Source organism: Melanerpes formicivorus, unplaced genomic scaffold (assembly GCF_026170545.1).
Source record: "Melanerpes formicivorus ecotype bairdi unplaced genomic scaffold, bMelFor1.0.p_v2 SCAF_63, whole genome shotgun sequence".
Taxonomy (NCBI): Eukaryota; Metazoa; Chordata; class Aves; order Piciformes; family Picidae; genus Melanerpes; species Melanerpes formicivorus.
The window spans coordinates 1109800-1128457 of NW_027142415.1; the positions used below are offsets into that span (position 1 = coordinate 1109800).

The 18658-nt window shown below is 44.8% G+C and overlaps 1 protein-coding gene across 2 annotated transcripts in view; it reads right to left on the reverse strand.

Moving 5' to 3' along the window:
• Window positions 1–290: 290 nt before the first annotated feature.
• The window catches only part of CEP85L (centrosomal protein 85 like), a 114488-nt gene continuing 96120 nt past the window's right edge, over window positions 291–18658 (reverse strand). The window contains exons 5-13 of one of the 2 annotated variants that reach the window (XM_068162310.1): window positions 17086–17203; window positions 15098–15274; window positions 13134–13286; window positions 12717–12871; window positions 11102–11219; window positions 10728–10778; window positions 6158–6265; window positions 5583–5796; window positions 291–4792 (exon numbers count right to left, since the gene is read on the reverse strand). In XM_068162310.1, the coding sequence (XP_068018411.1) occupies window positions 4629–4792; window positions 5583–5796; window positions 6158–6265; window positions 10728–10778; window positions 11102–11219; window positions 12717–12871; window positions 13134–13286; window positions 15098–15274; window positions 17086–17203 (1258 nt within the window). In that variant the 3' untranslated portion in view covers window positions 291–4628. The remainder of the gene's footprint in view (window positions 4793–5582; window positions 5797–6157; window positions 6266–10727; window positions 10779–11101; window positions 11220–12716; window positions 12872–13133; window positions 13287–15097; window positions 15275–17085; window positions 17204–18658) is intronic. The other variant, XM_068162311.1, reaches the window with a different exon arrangement.

The following is an 18658-nucleotide window of genomic DNA, read 5'->3' on the forward strand; positions in this document are numbered from 1 at the left end:
ATCCCAAACATCAACAAACAAATTCCAGTGGAAAAATACCAGTCCTCAACAATGAAAATGTTCTTTTTAATTATTATTATTATTCTTCTTTAATAAATAGAACTTTGGCATTCAAAATTCTAGCTGTAAACCCTACTTAAAAATAAACAAACAACAAAAACAGGGAAGAAGAGAAAGTTACAAAACAGAGGCGAGAACAACAAGCCTAAAGCTGAGCCAGCCAGTGGCTCCTTTGCCTTTTGGGGTTGGGGTTGGGTTTTTTTGTCCTTTTTTTTTGCTTGCTTTTAAAAGCCTATTTTTTTTGTCTTTTTACAATGAGCACGTTGTGATTAGGTCATGACAACTCTATTTACATCTGAGGTATTCGGAGCGGTTCGATAATGGAACCCGGGTTACAAGACCACCAGTCTGCAGGGACTGATCCAGTACGTTGTGGCAGCTGTGCTTTTTGACAAGAGAGCTCCAGACACTCCTCCCCCCGCTGAACCTAATGATGGGGTGTAATTAACAGAGACAAAACAAACCCATTGTGGGGAGCTTCCTGCTCAGGCTTCGTGGTTCGAAAAGCTGCGTGCCGCGGCCGGCCCAGCGCTCGGAGCGCTCTGCCTAGCTGAACGCTTCTGCTTCCAGACATCGTGCCACAGGCCTCCCTACAAAGGCTTAGCTAAACAAAACACTGGCAGGTGAAGAGGAAAACAAGGAGCAGCATCCTAACAACTTACCTGCAGTTCAAGGGGAATACACACTCACTTCAGCAAAAAAAAAGGCACAAAGGTATGCAGCTGTGGAATTAATATTGCTAATGAGCTACCAGAATACATCGTCCCTTTAGATAATAACCATTGATTTGTTTGCAGTCTAAGAATGCAGGTTAGTTCAGAAGATCTCTTCCCCACTCACAACTCCAATGAGAGGAGGCCAATTACACCTCCAGCCCCACCTGCAGCACATCATTGGTAAGGATAAGGAGATATGGAGCAAACTATGCCCATGCGGAGAGGCTGCAGTGTGCAGTCGCTGTCCACGCTAAGGCAGCAGGCTGTGGAGGAAGGTGCTTGCCTGCTGTCCTTGTGCTCTTACCCTGCAAGATAAAGGCCCACCCAAGAGGCTGAAACAAAAGGCAGGCAGTGAGGGCAAAGGAAGGAGGAAACCCTTTGAAATGAAAAGGACGGAATTTCAGCTCTCCTAATGACCTCACGGCCACCAGCAGTTTTGAATGCCAGAGCCCAAGGGGGTGGTTAGAGCATCTCTGCAATTTCACACAAGGATGGTGCTATGGAGCTGCACAGCTGAGGCTACCAGCCTACATCACAGTTACACAAAGGAGCTGCATTACTTCTATTAGCAAATACATAGCATTGTCTATAGCTCCTCCAAGGACAGTTACTTTCCAAGTCGTTGTCAAAATACATTCTTGAATACAGCAGATACTGTGGGTATCTCCTAAAGCATTGGACATAGTCCATCTGAAACTATACAACAACAAGAAAATTCACTGTACAAATCTGCTGACAGCCAGACCAGAATGGGACAGGACCCATTCACTAGCAGTTTTTTTCAGCCCTTGAGATTGTCTAACAGCTACAGCAAGAAGTTGTCATGAGGACATCTCTACAATTCCAAGGTTAACATTCACTGCCCAGCTCTGTATTAAATATGCTGAAGGAGACCACACACACACACACACACACTACATTTTAACCAGTTAAACAACCATGCATATCTGAGACAAAGCTTATTCCATTTAGAGGCATCCATAAACTGATGCATATATAGTAACTGCTGCTACAACACCAGGCCAGATTTGAAGAAACCAAAGCAAAAACACTGCCTCACTGGAGAGGGCCAACCGGTGGTCTGCATCTTTGGCTCACACATCCATCATGGACCTCCCTACTTTGATTTGACAGGCAGGTAAACTCAGGGGGGAGGGAGGGTGGGTGTTAAAATTCAAGTGCTTTAGAGCCAACATAAATATTACAGCTTGGGTAAGGAAAACATTGCAATGCAAGCCTACAGCACTGCAATCAAAGCATTACAAAGAACATGGGACCTCCTTCCTGAGGGACTTTCAACCAATGCTGGAGGAGCACAAGAGCTCCTGAAGTGCTTTGCAGATACAAATTTCTGATCTCAGCTCCACAGTTGAGTTGAACAGGAGGGAGAGCAGAGGCACAGCAGCCAAATGGGCAGCTCACTAGCTCTAAGTGACTCCTCTAACTGCTCTGTTAAACTCCTTGGTATTTCGACCACATTCAGGAGAATGTGTTGCTCGGTAGTTTTCATTAGGTACAATAATCTAAGAAGACAGCAATACACAGCTTAGGGGTTTCCTCTCTCCTTAATACTTCTATTTTATTAACTGAAATGTTGTTGAATTCTAAGGGGAGACAGCTGCCAGAAACTGGAGACTTGCTTCAGTGCAGAGCCAAGACTGATGAACTACGCCAAAAGACTGCAATGAGGCCCTAGCCACAAAAGCCAGCACTGTTCGGGCCATGGGAAGCTGTCCAAGCCCATTTGTGCTAGGACCCTTATTTTCAGGTCTGCACTAGTAAGAAAGCATACCTTCAAACCTCCAGGAAAAGCATAGATATTTAAAATAGAAATGGCCCTGCTTTTTCTGCCTTGAAGTAGAGACACCAGGCAATTCCACTGCAGCGAGAATCCAGACGCTATTTTAGTGCTCACAGGAGCTGAACCACCCAGATCCATCTACCTGAAAACGCCACGTAGCAGGAATATAAACAGCAACACCACTTTTCCCACAAGTTACTCCATGGGTAGATTCAGGATAGAGAAAGCTGCCAAATAAATAATTCCATGTAGTTTAAAAAAACCAAACCAAACCAAAATCACTTAATCATAAAAGCAACATTAAAACATGAGCTGTTGAACCATGGACAGAAAGCAAAACATCACCTAGTTATAACTGGTAACCAGTCTATGCTGCTATAGCATTTTTTTCCCCTCCCTTATAGTAACATAATCAGAAAATTGAAGGTACTACCACTCTTTGCCATGAAAATGTTACCCTAGAGATGCCTTGCTTCTAATCATTAAGCTAAGAGCTTCCTGCTGTTATCCACACTCTGGGTCAGCTGGCAGACTTGCACCGTTAGTCACTGGAAACTTTAACACCAAATATGGAACTGATGCTCATGCATTTTCTGAGCAGTGTGATCTGAGAGGGGTTTTGCTCTTTGCAAGTCTGTTTCCTTCAGTTCAAGCCCCTTTCCCAGGATGCATGACTGTGCAGCTAACTTTCAGTGATGTTCCATGAAATCAGAAGCATTGGTATGGCATCAGTCCCATGAGAGGGAAACAGGACTGCCAAGAGACACTCACTGAATAAACCATGGAACATGAATCTTTTTTTCCTTTTTTTTTTTTACATGTAATTGCTTCCTACATAAAGAAAGAAATCAACAATTTCCAGACACTGTGGAATATTTTGCAGTCCTCAGATAGCTGAGCACTTAATACTGCTAAGTGAAAACATTCTGTTCTGAGCCCTGATTTTGCCAAGTGCCAAACACCCATTTTGTAGCTGTGGTGAAAAACATGGCTGAGGCGGGTCAGAACCTCCTCAGATGCCTCCTGGGATGGAGCACAGACCAGCCACATGGTAAAAAGGAGATAACCTAAGGGTAAAATAAGTGTGGTACAAACACTAAGATACAGTTGGGCTACTATTGTTTTTCTTTCTTTTCCCTTTTTTCCTGACAGCCACTTACTGCATTGCAGTTTGATGCCTTCCTGCTCCCCTGGGTTTGTCTCAAGACTTGGTAACATTGAAACTTCTTACAGCAATGTGAGAGTGCTTAAAACAATTTGACAGCTCGATATTTTATGGACTTCATCTGCGTAAATAGAAGCATAGACCTGTCAGGGTTGGAAGGGACCTCAAAGATCATCTAGTTCCAACCCCCTTGCCATGGGCAGGTCACCTCACACTAGATCAGGTTGCTCAGAGCCCCATCCACCCTGGCCTTAAAAACCTCCAGGGATGGGGCTGTGAGCAACTTGATTTAGTGTGAGGTGGTTGTCTCCTGATACTGGGCAAGCAAGCGAGATATCACTACTAAACCCAGGATCTTCCCCATATGAAATATTTTAGGCAACTTGAAGAGCAATCACTTTTTGTAGTGCTCCAAGACTGCTCCAATTGCAGTTCCTAGAGTGCAGTGCAGTTGCAGAAACCTCTGGTTTCACCACATACAGCTACAGGCCCTTCAACCCCCTGCTCTAAATGTCACAACACAGGCAACCCCACACAAACCCTTGAAGGAAAGGACTGAGAGGAATAGCAGCATGGCTGTTTTGATGCTCTGATTCCAGAAAGCAGGTGAAATGAGAAAGTGAGCCCTAGAGAAGGAAGCAGAGTATCCAACTGAATCATTCTTCACAGCTTGTTCCTACATTCAGTAGTTTGGAGAAAAGACTTCCTGGAGTTTGTACCACTCTGTTCAGATGATGCCTCTCCCCTTCCTGCCAGGCTCCTGAGAGTAAATATGCAGAGTCCTCAGGGAATATTTGCAGTCTTCCAATATGGCTCCTTAATAAAAATGCAAAGACCTGTGCCACAGCAGCATTTAATAAGTCACTCAGCACTAGATGAGAAGCTGTCATTGAGTAATGCAGTTGTCCCCCATGTCCTGAGCGTAGCGGTCTGACATCATAGTCCTTAACTCATCAATGTCCTTCCGCAGCTGACAGACATCCAGGAGCTTCTTGGAGAGGGATTCTGTGCTGTGGAAGTTTTCATTCTCTTCAGGTGAGCCACTCAGTGCTAGAAAATAAAAACAACACCCAAGGTTAAAGCTCCAGCAGCTGTGGTTTGTGAATGCTTCAGTTAGTCAGTCCCCTTTGAAATAGGGGCAGCTCACTGCACACTGAGACAAATCAGGCTTGGGTATGATGAAAAAGCCAACAAAATGTGGTACCATGTGAACCTAAAGTCAGTTCAGAGCCCATCAGTGTTTCTCTGAAAGATATGCTTTTCTGTGTGCACCAAGTCCTGCACTTGCTGAACTCTGATGGATCTCAACAGCAGTGCCATTAACAGTACTGGACATGAAGTTGCCTGACACCAGGCTTATCTGATACCCACAGACACCCCCACTCCCCACCTCCAAACTCAACACATACATAGTCAAACAGTAGATGGATATCCCTACCCCAAAGGCTTTAAAACAAAGACAGGAGATGTAGCCACACCATGTCTGCCCTCATAATGAGGCAGGCACACCACCTTTGATAGAACAGCATCTGTCACCCCTCGGGGTGACTGCCACACATCTCCAGAGGGATGGACACCTGGCTACACACCTTTATTTTCTAGTGGGATGAGCATATCCATGATTGGGTCCCTATGAAGAGCCAGCTACCTGCTCTCCTGACTTGGCAAGGACATCTTAGAGGCACAGGTGCACTAACTGCCCAGCTCTTCCAGAGAGCTCCATGCACAACTGCTCCAGTTGCATAGCAAGGGGGACACTGGTTTATCCAGCACCACTTGGCTAACCTTTATCCCCCTGTCTCAGAACACTATCAATCACTGGAATGACATCATCACTTACATCTGATTCCCAGCAGTAAGGAAAGATTAGGCTCCTTGCCCTGAGCTCTCTGGGTAAGAATACTGCACAGTGCTTTCAAGTCAAACAAGCAATGGGACATCTCCTTGAACAACTGGTCTGCTACAGGCATCTTCTCAGATACTGGCTGCCTGGACTGCTCCACCTGCCGCATCTGCTCCTTCAGGCAGGCATTCTCTTCCATCAGTCTTTGGTTCTTTGGGGAAAGTAAAGGGGAAGAAGGGGAAAGTTAGTCTGCAGCATGCACTGTAGCAGGAGGTTTGTTTTTTCAAACCCCAATGTAATTAAAAACAATTCATTTCTGTACAGACAATCAGTGTCTCTGTACCCTCCAAAGAATGGCCGAGGCACAACTTCAACATGGCTGGCTATTTCACACAGGCATTGCTTCACCTTTGAAGTTCTCACATCTTGGGGCAGCTCTACCATGTCTGCACAGCAGCCAGCACAAGCAAGTATGTCACTAAGCTCATAAAATCATGGGATCTTGTAATCATTCTGTGAGGTTCTTCCCAGCTGGTGTGGTCAGGGGTTGTGCTACTGGAGCTATTACTTACTTCAGAGAGAGTTTTATTTAGCTGCTCTATATTCCTTTCTTTTTCTTCAAGCTCACTTGTCATCTTCTGAATTGTCAGCTTTTCTTGCAAAAGCTTCTCTTGCATAGACTAAAGTGAACAAAAACACAGGTAATGGTTTTAAGTGTTCATACCTTATATTAGCACATTCTCTCTTTTATGTTTCAGTTATCAAAAGAAGGAGCATTTCACAAACTATTGTCTCTCAATTTATGGAAGAATGTTCCAGAAGAATGTGGGTTTTTTTTCTTAGCCTAGAGAAGAGGAGGCTCAGAGGAGACCTTATGGCTCCCTACAACTACGTGAAGGGAGGTTGTAGCCAGGTGGGAGTTATTCTCATTTCCCACACAACCTGTGACAGAATAAGAGGACAGAGTCTCAAGCTGTACCACGGGAAGTTTAGGCTGGATGTCAGGAAGAAATTCTTCACAGAAAGAGAGATTGGCCATTGGAATGGGCTGCCTGAGGAGGTAGTGGAGTCACCATCACTGGAGGTGTTTAAAAAAAGACTGGATGAGATCCTCAGTGCCATGGTTTAGTTGATTAGGTGGTGTTGGGTGTTAGGTTGGACTTGGTGATCTCAAAGGTCTTTTCCAACCTGGTTGATTCTGTGAATCTCTGTAGGAACAGTCCTAAACACTGCTATTCCAAAGCAAAGAACTCCTTCACTGGGAATTCTATAGGGCAGCTTAAATAAAATGCTATCCAAAGAAATTCTTTAGTACAACAAATGTTTACATCACTGCACTATGACTCTGCAACCTTAGTCAAAGACAGAGGAAAACCCAAGCTCCCATCTGACAGAATCAGAGCAAATTGTGTCAAGCTATGCTGGAGTTGGGTTCTTAAAACAATTTGGCTTTGGAAACTCTCTTGTGAGAGTTTCTCCTAAGAAGTATGAAGAACACATCTTCCAGGGAACCAATATAAGGGACTGTAGCACATGGAAGACAACCTCTGTGTATCCAGGCCTGCCCTCTACCATGCATGTAGCCTTCAGCAAGGGCAAGAAGGCATTGAATTGATTTGCCAGCTCTAAGAATTACTAGAGCTGAGGAGGAGGCAGAGAGGAAGGCAAGGCCAGCACTAGGTAGAGTTTTAATGGCCTGGTCACTCCCAGGAGGGGCACAGCCTTAACAAAATTTTCCAATGCATTCAGCTCAACCCTGCAGAAGAAGTGGGAGAAGACAGCACTTTGTCACACCCTCTGCATAACTGGGCAACAGTGGTGCTAAAGTTTACACACTTGATATGGACTAAAGAACCTCCTACACTTTATTTTCATGTAAGAAAGAAGAATGAGCAGGCAGAACCCAGAAACTACTATGTTTTAAAACCATTCTCACACACTTGACCTGCTCCTTGGCTCACCCACATTGTACCCCTCCAAAGGAAGTGCTGAAGCAATGTGCATCCTACAGATAAGCTGTGAGAGAAACCACAGCCTAAATCCCAGTGGGAGGAAGGGGAGGAAGAAAGAGGAAACATCCTGAGCCAGGAGACAGCAGGAAATAACTCTGCTTCAGGCATTTCCTTTGTTGTGCTTGCAGAGGAGGAAAACTCTCCTTAGTTTAACAACTTCATCTACTGAGAGAAATAATCATATTGGGTCAGACTGAAGATCCCTCTAGCTCCATCCATGGCAGCAACCAAAGAGAAGATGCTTAGGAAGGAAGAGGAGAACATGGCAGATGCCTAAGACACCCTCCCAGCTTCCAAGTATCTCAAATTTTAATAGTCTTTGATGATGAGCAAGTTCAGGGACACCTAGAGCCCCATTTACAACATGCACCAGTCCCACCACTTCCAGGTTTCATTAAAGGTTTGACTGTGCAGCCTGAGGGTGGGCAAGTGGTGGGGAAGACAGACTCAGAAATATTACCTTTCCCAGTGCATTTTCAGGGCTACACCTGCTATTAAATTTACATAACTGCAAACCACTCCAAAACCAACTTCTGGAATATTCCCAGCAATGTGAACATGTTCAGCTTGTGACTTGGACTGTGACTGATTCCACTGCAAGTGGAAATCAGTGTTTATTTCTAAGAGACACACCTAACATCTACCATTCTCTGCCACTCTCATCTTAATGCTCACAAAAAGCACATGTGCCTACCAGCCTGGCTGAGCCCACAGTGCTAGGGTTCCCCAGTTCCTCAGAGTGCTAGGAGAAGTGTGGCCAGCAGGTCGAGGGAGGTGATCCTCCCCCTCTACTCAGCCCTGGTGAGACCCCACCTGGAGTACTGTGTCCAGTTCTGGAGCCCCTATTACAAGAGGGATGTGGAGGTGCTGGAACGTGTCCAGAGAAGGGCCACAAGGATGATCAGAGGGCTGGAGCACCTCTCCTATGAGGACAGACTGAAGGAATTGGGGCTGTTCAGTGTGGAGAAGAGAAGGCTTCAAGGTGACCTCATTGTGGCCTTCCAGTATCTGAAGGGGGCCTACAGGAAGGCTGGGGAAGGACTTCTCAGGATGTCAGGTAGTGATAGGACTAGGGGGAATGGAATGAAGCTGGAGGTGGGGAGATTCAGGCTGGATGTGAGGAGGAGGTTCTTCCCCATGAGAGTGGTGAGACCCTGGAATGGGTTGTCCAGGGAGGTGGCCGAGGCCCCGTCCCTGGGGGTGTTTAAGCCCAGGCTGGCTGAGGCTCTGGCCAGGCTGATCTAGTGTGGGGTGTCCCTGCCCATGGCAGGGGGGTTGGAACTAGATGATCCTTGTGGTCCCTTCCAACCCTGACTGATACTATGATGATATTTCACCTTTCAGTTTCCCATATGCTTTCCCAAGTCACAGTTTGGTGGCATCACTCCCAGCAGAGCAGTTTGAGTTCACTGTGATTGACAGGATCGACAGATGTACTTGGGGTAACACTGACATCCTACAGTCTGACTCTCTTTTTTTTTGGGTGGTTTTGTGATGTCTACACTAATCATGTAAATATAGATTTACTTATTTTTAAAACACCACTCATCTACAATTTGCCTCTTTCTGAAGATGCACTAGAAATGCAGTGTGACACCTTGTCAAGACCAACCAGAACTCTAATCCCTCACACTCAGGAGAGCTTATCAACCAAGCAAGACCATCCATCAAAATCATTATACCATGATCATGAGCAAAGAGAAGCTAGCAGTGCCTCATACACTGCTGTCTGAATCAACGTATCTTTGGTGTTTGCTCTAAATCTAACATACACAAAGTCAAAGCAGCAGCAGCAGCTTCTTCATTCTCAAGCAACTACCCTGTAACTTCAGTCTTCATGGAGGACAAGGCAGCAAAAATTTTGGAGACAAATGCCAATCTAGAAGAATGCAGAAACTATGAGTTGTTGAATTTGGCTTCAACATTTCCTGAAAACAGATGTTTGTTTGGTTTTGTAAGTGCTCCTCCTTTTCCAGAGCAAGACAGACTGTCTCTGTAACCTGTAATAGGTTGCCTTTTGCCACCACAAACACTGGACACTAAGTAATTCTTAAGTCTCAAGAGCTGGATGTCTTCATGTGATCCACAGAGCTGCAACTGATTCACAGCATCACATTATAGCCAAGGTTGGAAGAGACCTCGAGGATCATCGAGTCCAACCTGTCACATTCCTAGCTGATCACCTCAGCTGTCTTGAGAAAATCCTTGGCTCCAAGCTAGATGCCCAAGAGAGTTAAGATACCCAAGTAAGTGATGTATCAGAAAGCAGCTGGAAAGGCAGCTGCTTAAAGGACATGAAATATGAAGCAGTATGGGTCAGAAAGGCACCTGTCTACTAAGGCTCTCAGCATCCAAGCAGTTTGGATGTGCTGGATGGAAAGCTTCACTACTACTTACAGAGGTAGTCCTTACAGGAAATTCTGATGTGAACCAGAAACAGAATAAGGATGAGCAGCAGAGTATGGATGCTACATAGCAATAGTTTTCCACTTTAGGATGAGTACAGCAAAGTGCTAAGCCATACAAACATCAGTAACAAATATCTTATCACAGTATCACAGTATAACTTAGGTTGGAAAGGACCTCGAGGATCATCGAGTCCAACCTATCAACACAGACCTCATGCCTAGACCATGGCACCAAGTGCCACGTCCAATCTCCTCTTGAATGCCTCCAGGGACGATGACTCAACCACCTCCCTGGGCAGCCCGTTCCAATGACGAATGACTCGCTCGGTGAAGAACTTCCTCCTCACCTCAAGTCTAAACCTCCCCTGGCACAGCTTGAGACTGTGTCCTCTTGTTCTGGTGCTGGTTGCCTGGGAGAAGAGGCCAACCCCTTCCTGGCTACAACCACCTTTCAGGTAGTTGTAGAGGGCAATGAGGTCACCCCTGAGCCTCCTCTTCTCCAGGCTAAACAAGAGAAGAGGAGGCTCAGGGGTGATCTCATTGCCCTCTGCAACGTTATGAGCCTGCAAGAGAACACAGGTCAACCACAGGCCAGAAGATATTCTTGGCATTTCTACCTCTGCCTCCTATTTGGGAAGAGGAAAAGGATGAAACTCAACTTCAGTAATGTTATATTGATGAACCAAAAAAGCAGAGAGCATACAATGCACACTCTTCCTTACCTGCACGTCTAAAATCAGTCCAGCTATCTGATTCTGTTGATTGTCGATGACCTAGAATATAAAATGGAGTCATTTAAAAGGCTTGAATCTCTTCTGATCCTTTTTATTAGCTTTTTTTTTTTAATACAGCTTATAGGTGTGTAGATGGAACCTTTAAAAGTGGAAATTACAAGACAAGAGATTTGACCTCTGCCAGAAGAGGAAATTCATGCAAATTAAATGCACTGAACAGAAACAGGTATGGCAAAGAAATGTGGAGTAGCAACAAATGTGCAACTCTGCAATGAGATATTTATTTCTAAAGCAAAAAAACTACAAAAGCAATGCAGGACTTGAGGTTAAAGATGCCACCAACAGGTCCCTGGCAGACTAACCTTACTGGCTTTCTCATTCTTTTCTCTAAGACATTCATTCTCGCTCTGGAGCTGTTTTGTGTCCAGCATGGGAAGGCGGATGCCATCTTCCAGGCACTTTTCCACTTTCTGCTGTAAACTGCCATTCAACAGGAAAGAAAAATTAAAGTGTGCTGACAGAAGCCAGAAGGCCTGTGTGTTCTAATCAAAAATGACCAAGTTGCACCACCTTCCCACAAGCAGAGTAAAACCATGCCTAGTGGAGTCCATCCTTACGAGTGAGCAAACCAACAGCGGATGGATGATGCAAAAATCCTAAAGTAGTGAAGTTACCACGGCACAGACAAGAACAGATGAATGGAGGAATGGTTTTAAGGGCCAGGTTCTGAGCTGCATATCCCAAGGGGCAAAGCTGGGAGGCAAAGCCAGCAGCATCATGGGTCAGAGGAGTTTTTGAACCTCTCAAAGTTGCAGGAGACTTAAAATCAGACTCTCTCACAGAAGCAGAGGCCGGAATAGGAAGCTGCACTGAGTCCTGGTGGCCCAGCCTTCATGCCCTCTGTGACTTCTCAGGCAAAGCATAAATCTACTCCTGTCAGCTGCTCCCACATAAGGGCATGACCTTCAGACCCTCTGTAGCTCAACTCAGGCTTCCAGGTGTAGCTAGAGCCTTTGCCTCCTCACCTTCTTTCAGAAAGGCAAGGCATTCTACGAGTGTTAATGTCTAATTTAGAAACCAGAGGCCTCTTCAACTATTTGCTGGTTTTCAGAAACCACAAAATTATTCCCTTTGAGATTAAGAGGGCACAAGAAAAAAGGCCTTTCACTGGTAACATGGAAACAATGTGTCAACAATTTGGCTGGCAAGGTGTCCCCAACCAGCTTGCATTTCATCATGGAAACACTTTCAGACTCCTGCGGCATGCCCCTTTACCCGACAGAGAGGCAGTGTACTGTAGTAACATCCACATAAATTAAAGTAATTCCCCCTCCCCTATTCTTTAAAAGTCTGTGTTAAAAACCTGCTTCCCTGATCCAAAAGGTGCCATAGCAACAATGTCTCCATGTCTCATCGGGATTCTTCCTGTGCATATCTGTCCCACTTGTGCTTTCAGCCATGCAAGTTCAATGACAGCAGTTCAGCTACAGCTACATCTCCCTGTAAACACCTCCACGCTCAGTGAAATGGTAAGAAACAGCTATAATTTGTTGAAATCTTTGACCCTTCCCTGATATACCTGTCAGCCATTATCCAGGGAGCTTTTCCACAGCTTGTGACAGGATTAGCTGTCAGATAGGAATGCTGACAGCTTCTATACGACGCCCCTCTGCTGCATATGTTTATTCTATCCTCTCTCTGGCAGCAGGCTAAGTCATTGCAGCAGTGCCACGCATCTTTAAAGACAGTGGAGAGGGTCCTAGGCATACTCATCTCTGTGGTATCATCTGCTGCTTCACACACAAAAATCTTGTTGGACTGTCTACTGCATTACACTCTCATTCTGCACAGTGAGAGACTTACGCCATGAAAAATTGTCAGCATTCTCATAGATTAAGACTGCAAATAACATTAGGCTTTGACATCAGATGGGAAAGTACCTCCATTTCAGGGCACAGCCCAAGCAGCTGTTCATACCTCTGGACTGTTGTGACCAGCTCTTTTTCTTTTTTCTTCTGACACACCAGTTGCAATTCCCTCTCTCTGCACTGCGACCGGGCCTCTCCGAGCTTCTTCTCTAACTCACTCATGGTTTCTTGAAGCTGCTTGTTCTTCTCTTCTAGAATTTGCAGCTAACACAGGTCACGTTAGTCAGACACCATGCCACACGAGCAGAAAGCCTTGGAGCAGGCCACAGCCTTGCAGTTACTTTCTGTATAATCTTAAGCCTGTTTCACTTATCTGAGTATGAGAATCCCTAATAGCTACAGTGCTGAAACATCTCTTCCAAAACAGACTGGGGGGAAACATGTTGAAACAGTGAAAGATTTGACAACAGATGTTAGGGAGCTCACTTGCATTTTTAAAAGGTAAACTGAAGGCCCTTTGCCTTACCTGTTTAGTCTGCCCTTCTATATCATCCAGTGTTGGTAGGTCAGCCAGGTATTTTTCTAGGGTTTCAATTCGTCTCTGTTTCTCTTTGTTTTGCTCAGACTCTTTCTGGCATTTCTTTTTCAGGCTGTTAATGTATCGGTCTCTGGTCTTAAGCTGGAAGAAAGCAAGAGGACAGGTATTATGATTACAGTGAAAAAAAAATCAATCTGCTTTGGAAGCAGCTGCATGAAAGGGTTGGTTACTGCCAAAAAAAAAACCCCACCCTAAACCAAGGCATGATTAAGCTCAGCAGCTCCAAGTCACAGAGCCACACATGACCACAAACCACAGAGGCTTCAGCTCAGCCCAGAACACTCCATGTGCCTTGTGAGCTGAGAACATGAACAGTTCAACAGTTAAAATATTCTTAATGTTTTTTACCAAGGGAGATGTTTACATGCAACAAATGATCAGGAACTATTTTAGTCCATCCTCTTCCTCTGGCCTAAGAAAACAAACCACGGGGACCAAGAACTTAACCCAGCATGAACTGGAGCCAAAAACCTGACTTGGATGCAGTCTGAAAATTCAATTAGAGGACACCAGAACAGAACTGTGGCTTCCTAAAATGCCTTTTCTACAGGCACCTAAATTGTCCATCAGCCTGCAAAAGGTTTTTATACTGCATAATCTTTGCTTATATTCCTGGTACTTACTTTGCTTATTAACTAGGGCAGAAAAGCAGGAAAGAAGCCATGGAAAAGAGTATTTTCCAGTCACAGCCCAATAAAATGGAAACTAAGGTGTAGTAATTCATAGATAACAAGCACTTGTCAGAGAGGAAGTGCTAAACATACTTTGGTGCTACAAACATCCATCTCACTAAGCAATAACTGTGTGACACTGCCAGTGCCACAGCACAGTAACAGAGCCTCCTGAAAAGCTCAAGTCAATAATATCTGGGAAGTTTTTCCACAGGCAGCCTTCTATACGGGCCACAAAAGTGAGAGTGAAATCAAGACTGTGCAGTGAATCAGGCTTCTAGCTACAGACCACTTGGCTGGCACAAGCACTGCTGCACAGTTCCTCACCACTGCCAGCACCCATAGCAGCAGTTCCTATACAGCAAAAGCTGAGACAGGAGGAAGCAGCAGCACTCAATTTCTGTTCATCCTGAGTAACAGTGTTAGCAGTAGTGTTCAGAAGAATTAGTGAGGCAGAATTTAAGATGGATTATGCTTTCTTCTCTGTCTTCCCACCTGCCATTCCACTGTATCATACTGCTCCTACCCACTGAATCTGCATTAATATAAATGCAAGCCCAGTGACAATGTATCCCCACAACATTAATAAGGAACCACCTGATCAATAGCACGTTCCTGCTTGCAATAAAAGAAGGCTGTCAGGACATTCAAAACTACTCCTGGGTATTGATCCAGCCTCCAAACTTGTTGAGACAGTTCCAAGGACACTGCCACGTAATCCCCTTCCTTGTTTCAGAGTGAAGACTCCTGCACAGCTAGCAAAGCTACAAGAGAATCAATCACTCCTGCTAAACAGGCACATGCAGGCTCCTAAGCACATCTCAAAGCATGAAGGCCACACATACAGGCCATGCTATAAAGAGGGCCGTCACTCTCACACTCATTCTCTGTTTTTAAATGATACTTTCAGCGTGATAAGCACTTTGAGCTACATGAATGCTTGGAGCTGAGCAGCTTTCCTTTGATGCAAGTTTAACTGATAAACCTGGCTAAAATCATCATCATGACTGCCATTTCCTATCCCTTTTTAGGATGTATTCACTGCAAGTTCAGATTTATGCATTACCAACACCTACAGTCACCAACTATCATTTCTTCTATCACAGTTTAGCTACCTTTTGAAAAGAGCTTAGCAACCCACGTACTAAGCTGCTTTCTAGCAAACAAAACATATGCTGCTGTAACTGTCAAGAAGAAATTTGGGACATGAAAGCCACTTACTTTCTCCTCCATCTTCTTTTTCTCCTCACTGGATTTGTTTGAAATTTGCTTTATAAATTCAGTGAGTTGCAGTCCCTTATTCTCAGCCGCTGCAATCTTTCGCTCCAGCTCCTCAAGGTGGGACGTTGGTCTTTCTGCAGGGTGAGGTTGCAGTGGTGCGCTCTCATACTGTGGCTGCTTACAAAAAGAAGAGAAGAGCAAAGAAAATCTTCTCAGAAATGAATGCACACATGCCACCATGCACTTGAGCAGCAGGGCAGAAAACGGTCCTGCATTTCTTCCACCGTCGGGAAGGGTGGAGTTTGATTCTTTCAAACGTTAAAACACATGGTAACGGCATGTACTCAAGGAATCTGAGGCAAGATAAATAAAGAAGCTGAGCACTCTGAGGCCACTTTCTCCCTCAGATTTATGGAAGAGGTGTGACTTTCCTCCCAAAAGGAACCCCTGGAAATCCAAATACCAAGTGTTTTCAAAACAAATCACTGCCACTGCATGATTACACCATCCCCACGGAAGAACAACACTCCATGAAATGGCCATCACTATACTGAAGTGAGAGACAAGACAAGACCCTTCTAAAGGAGAACAAGATCCTTCCAAAGCAGAAAATCATAGTTTCATAGTTTCATTCAGGGTTGGAAGGGACCACAAGGATCATCTAGTTCCAACCCCCCTGCCATGGGCAGGGACACCCCACACTAGATCAGGCTGCCCAGAGCCTCATCCAGCCTGCTCTTAAACACCACCAGGGACAGGGCCTTGACCACCTCCCTGGACAACCCATTCCAGGGTCTCACCACTCTCATGGGGAAGAACCTCCTCCTCACATCCAGCCTGAATCTCCCCACCTCTAGCTTCATTCCATTCCCCCTAGTCCTATCACTACCTGATACCTGATCAGCACTAGTCAAACCTCAGAGCTGTCACACCTGGGGTGCAGAATAGTGCAGGGACAAGCCTGAGACTACACTTGTAATCAGAAGGCAGGCTTCTCACTTTCTGTTGTGTATACCAAACCCCTCCTGCCTTTCCATTCTATGCAGTTCATTATTACTCTTCTGCTTCTGCTGCCCACAGACAGACAAGCACAAAATGGCCATCAGCTGTATGTGGGATGGCAACAGAGATGCAGCTGTATGTGGGATGACAACAGAGATGCAGCTGTATGTGGGTTGGCAACAGAGATGCAGCTGTATGTGGGATGACAACAGAGATGCACCCCATTAGGCTTTCAGTTTCAAGATGCTTTAAAAAAGAAATTGGTATCTTTCAAGAAATTATTCATGCTGTCATACCCTTATGGGTGTCACAGTCCTTCCTCCCCAGCCCATTTTTATCAGCTTTCAGAGCAAGTATGTACAAAATGTTAACATAACTTGGATTTCTCCAAAGCTAAGGTAAGCTACACCACTTAGAATAGAAGTAACCAGGTTGGAAGAGACCTTTGAGATCATCAAGTCCAACCTAGCACCCAACACCATCTAATCAACTAAACCATGGCACCAAGCACCCCATCCAGTCTCTTCCTAAACACCTCCAATGATGGTGACTCCACCACCTCCCTGGGCAGCACATTCCCAATGGCCAATCTCTCCTTCTGTGAAGAACGTCTTCCTAACATCCAGCCTAAACCTCCCCTGGCACAGCTTGAGACTGTGTCCTCTTGTTCTGGTGCTGGTTGCCTGGGAGAAGAGACCAACCCCTCCTGGTTACAACCTCCCTTCAGGTAGTTGTAGACAGCAATAAGGTCTGCCCTGAGCCTCCTCTTCTCCAGGCTAAGCAACCCCAGCTCCCTCAGCCTCTCCTCATAGGGCTTGTGCTTTTGCAGGGTACTCTCCTCTCTATGATTTATGGCTCTACAGCTACACAACCATCAGTAATCACAACAGCTCTGCACTCTGGCCTGCAGTAAATTTTGAAGATGCTTTCAGGTGTCAGTTACCAGGCAATGGAAAGCTTTGCTGAAAGAAAAATATCCAACCTACCTGCAAATTAGTCAGGTAAGAGTCTTCACAGTTCACAAGATGGTTCAGTCTGGCATGTTGAGCTCGTAATTCATTCTCCCTTATCTTCTGATGTAAGTTATTAATTTGCTGCTTTTGCCTGTAACAGATTTCATTTGAAAAGGAATGGAAGAGAGATTTTAAAACCATAGATCTTAAGAGTTATCCTAGAGAATACTGTAACAATACTATTGAACTATCCTGGATCTACAGTAGCTGGGGACTCTCTCCCACCACAGCCAGACTGTCACTAGTCCAGTGTACTTCTAGAATGAGAATCTCATCAGGACATAAACTATTACACTACATTTGCCACGTAACTTTCATTTAAGCACGTCCCAGAGAGTCTGTGCTCAGCTGGTAATAATAAGCAAACCTTGCAGAAATAAGCTCTAAAAGCTCTGTGGGTTTTGTGGGGGTTGAGGAAAGTTTCTGTTGTCATTTGCTCCTAGGGCCAGAAGCAGGGAAAAAAGTACTCAGAAAGCAGAATGAAAACAAATGAAACTTGCACCTTCATTTCATGTGGACTTCTGCCCGGTGTGAGCCGACTCTTGTGCAAGTATAAAAGGAGTAGGTACCAATGAAGGACTTTGTAGTGCTATTGTACAGACACCAACCAGAACCAAACAAAAAGCTTTGAACTTATTGTAGAAGAGGCAGATTTGAGGATTAAGTAAAGCAGTATGCTCTTAACCTGTAACAGACCTTATCTGAGCCCAAGAGGTTGTATAATCATGAGGCAATATAAAGCCTTTATGACTCCTGTGCAAGTTTGGGCACAGCTATCACAATAATTTAGTATGAATTGTCTCAACTATGAACAGAAGTAATTTTTCATTTTGTAATCACCTTATTACTTACTAGACAGATCAATTAAAGTATCTTTGCCTGATGTGCTTTAACATTATTCATCCATTCATCACTTAGCCCTTGAAGGCACTACAGGATTTTCTGTCTCTGGCTGACCGGATCTTCGCAGCACCACCTTTTGCAGGCAGGATTCAACAGCCTGAACTAAACACTACAGCCTGGACTAAATGCTTTTAAAATTCCAGTGTAGTTTCAACCAAATTACCATATTTCCTTTCCTAATCCTTTCCCTGCCTTACCAAATCCCCGCAGGAAAAAAGGTGAGACAAATTAATCCGCGGTGAAACGGAGCTGCGCTAGCACAGACTGTGACCAGCTCGCTGCTTTTCACTCTGCAAAGCATGAAACTCTCCACTATTGCCAAACCCTGCCAACAAAATGCACCCTAGAAATGTTTGAAGGCCGTGTAGATCCTGCACAACTTCTTCACATAGCTGCCTGACTGAAAATATCATTAACCTCATGACACCCAGAAACTAAGCTCTGAAACCAGCCCAGCAGTCACAAGCAGGTCAGAGGACGCACACCATAGAAACATATTTACTATTTACATGCAACCCTGGAAGTCTTTGGAGACTTCATGCCAGATGCATTTTATCACTGATGTTCTCATATGCTAAGACAGTTTTAATCCCCTGTTAGCCCACAGCTGTTACTATTAATCCACTGTATAACCACAGGCTGT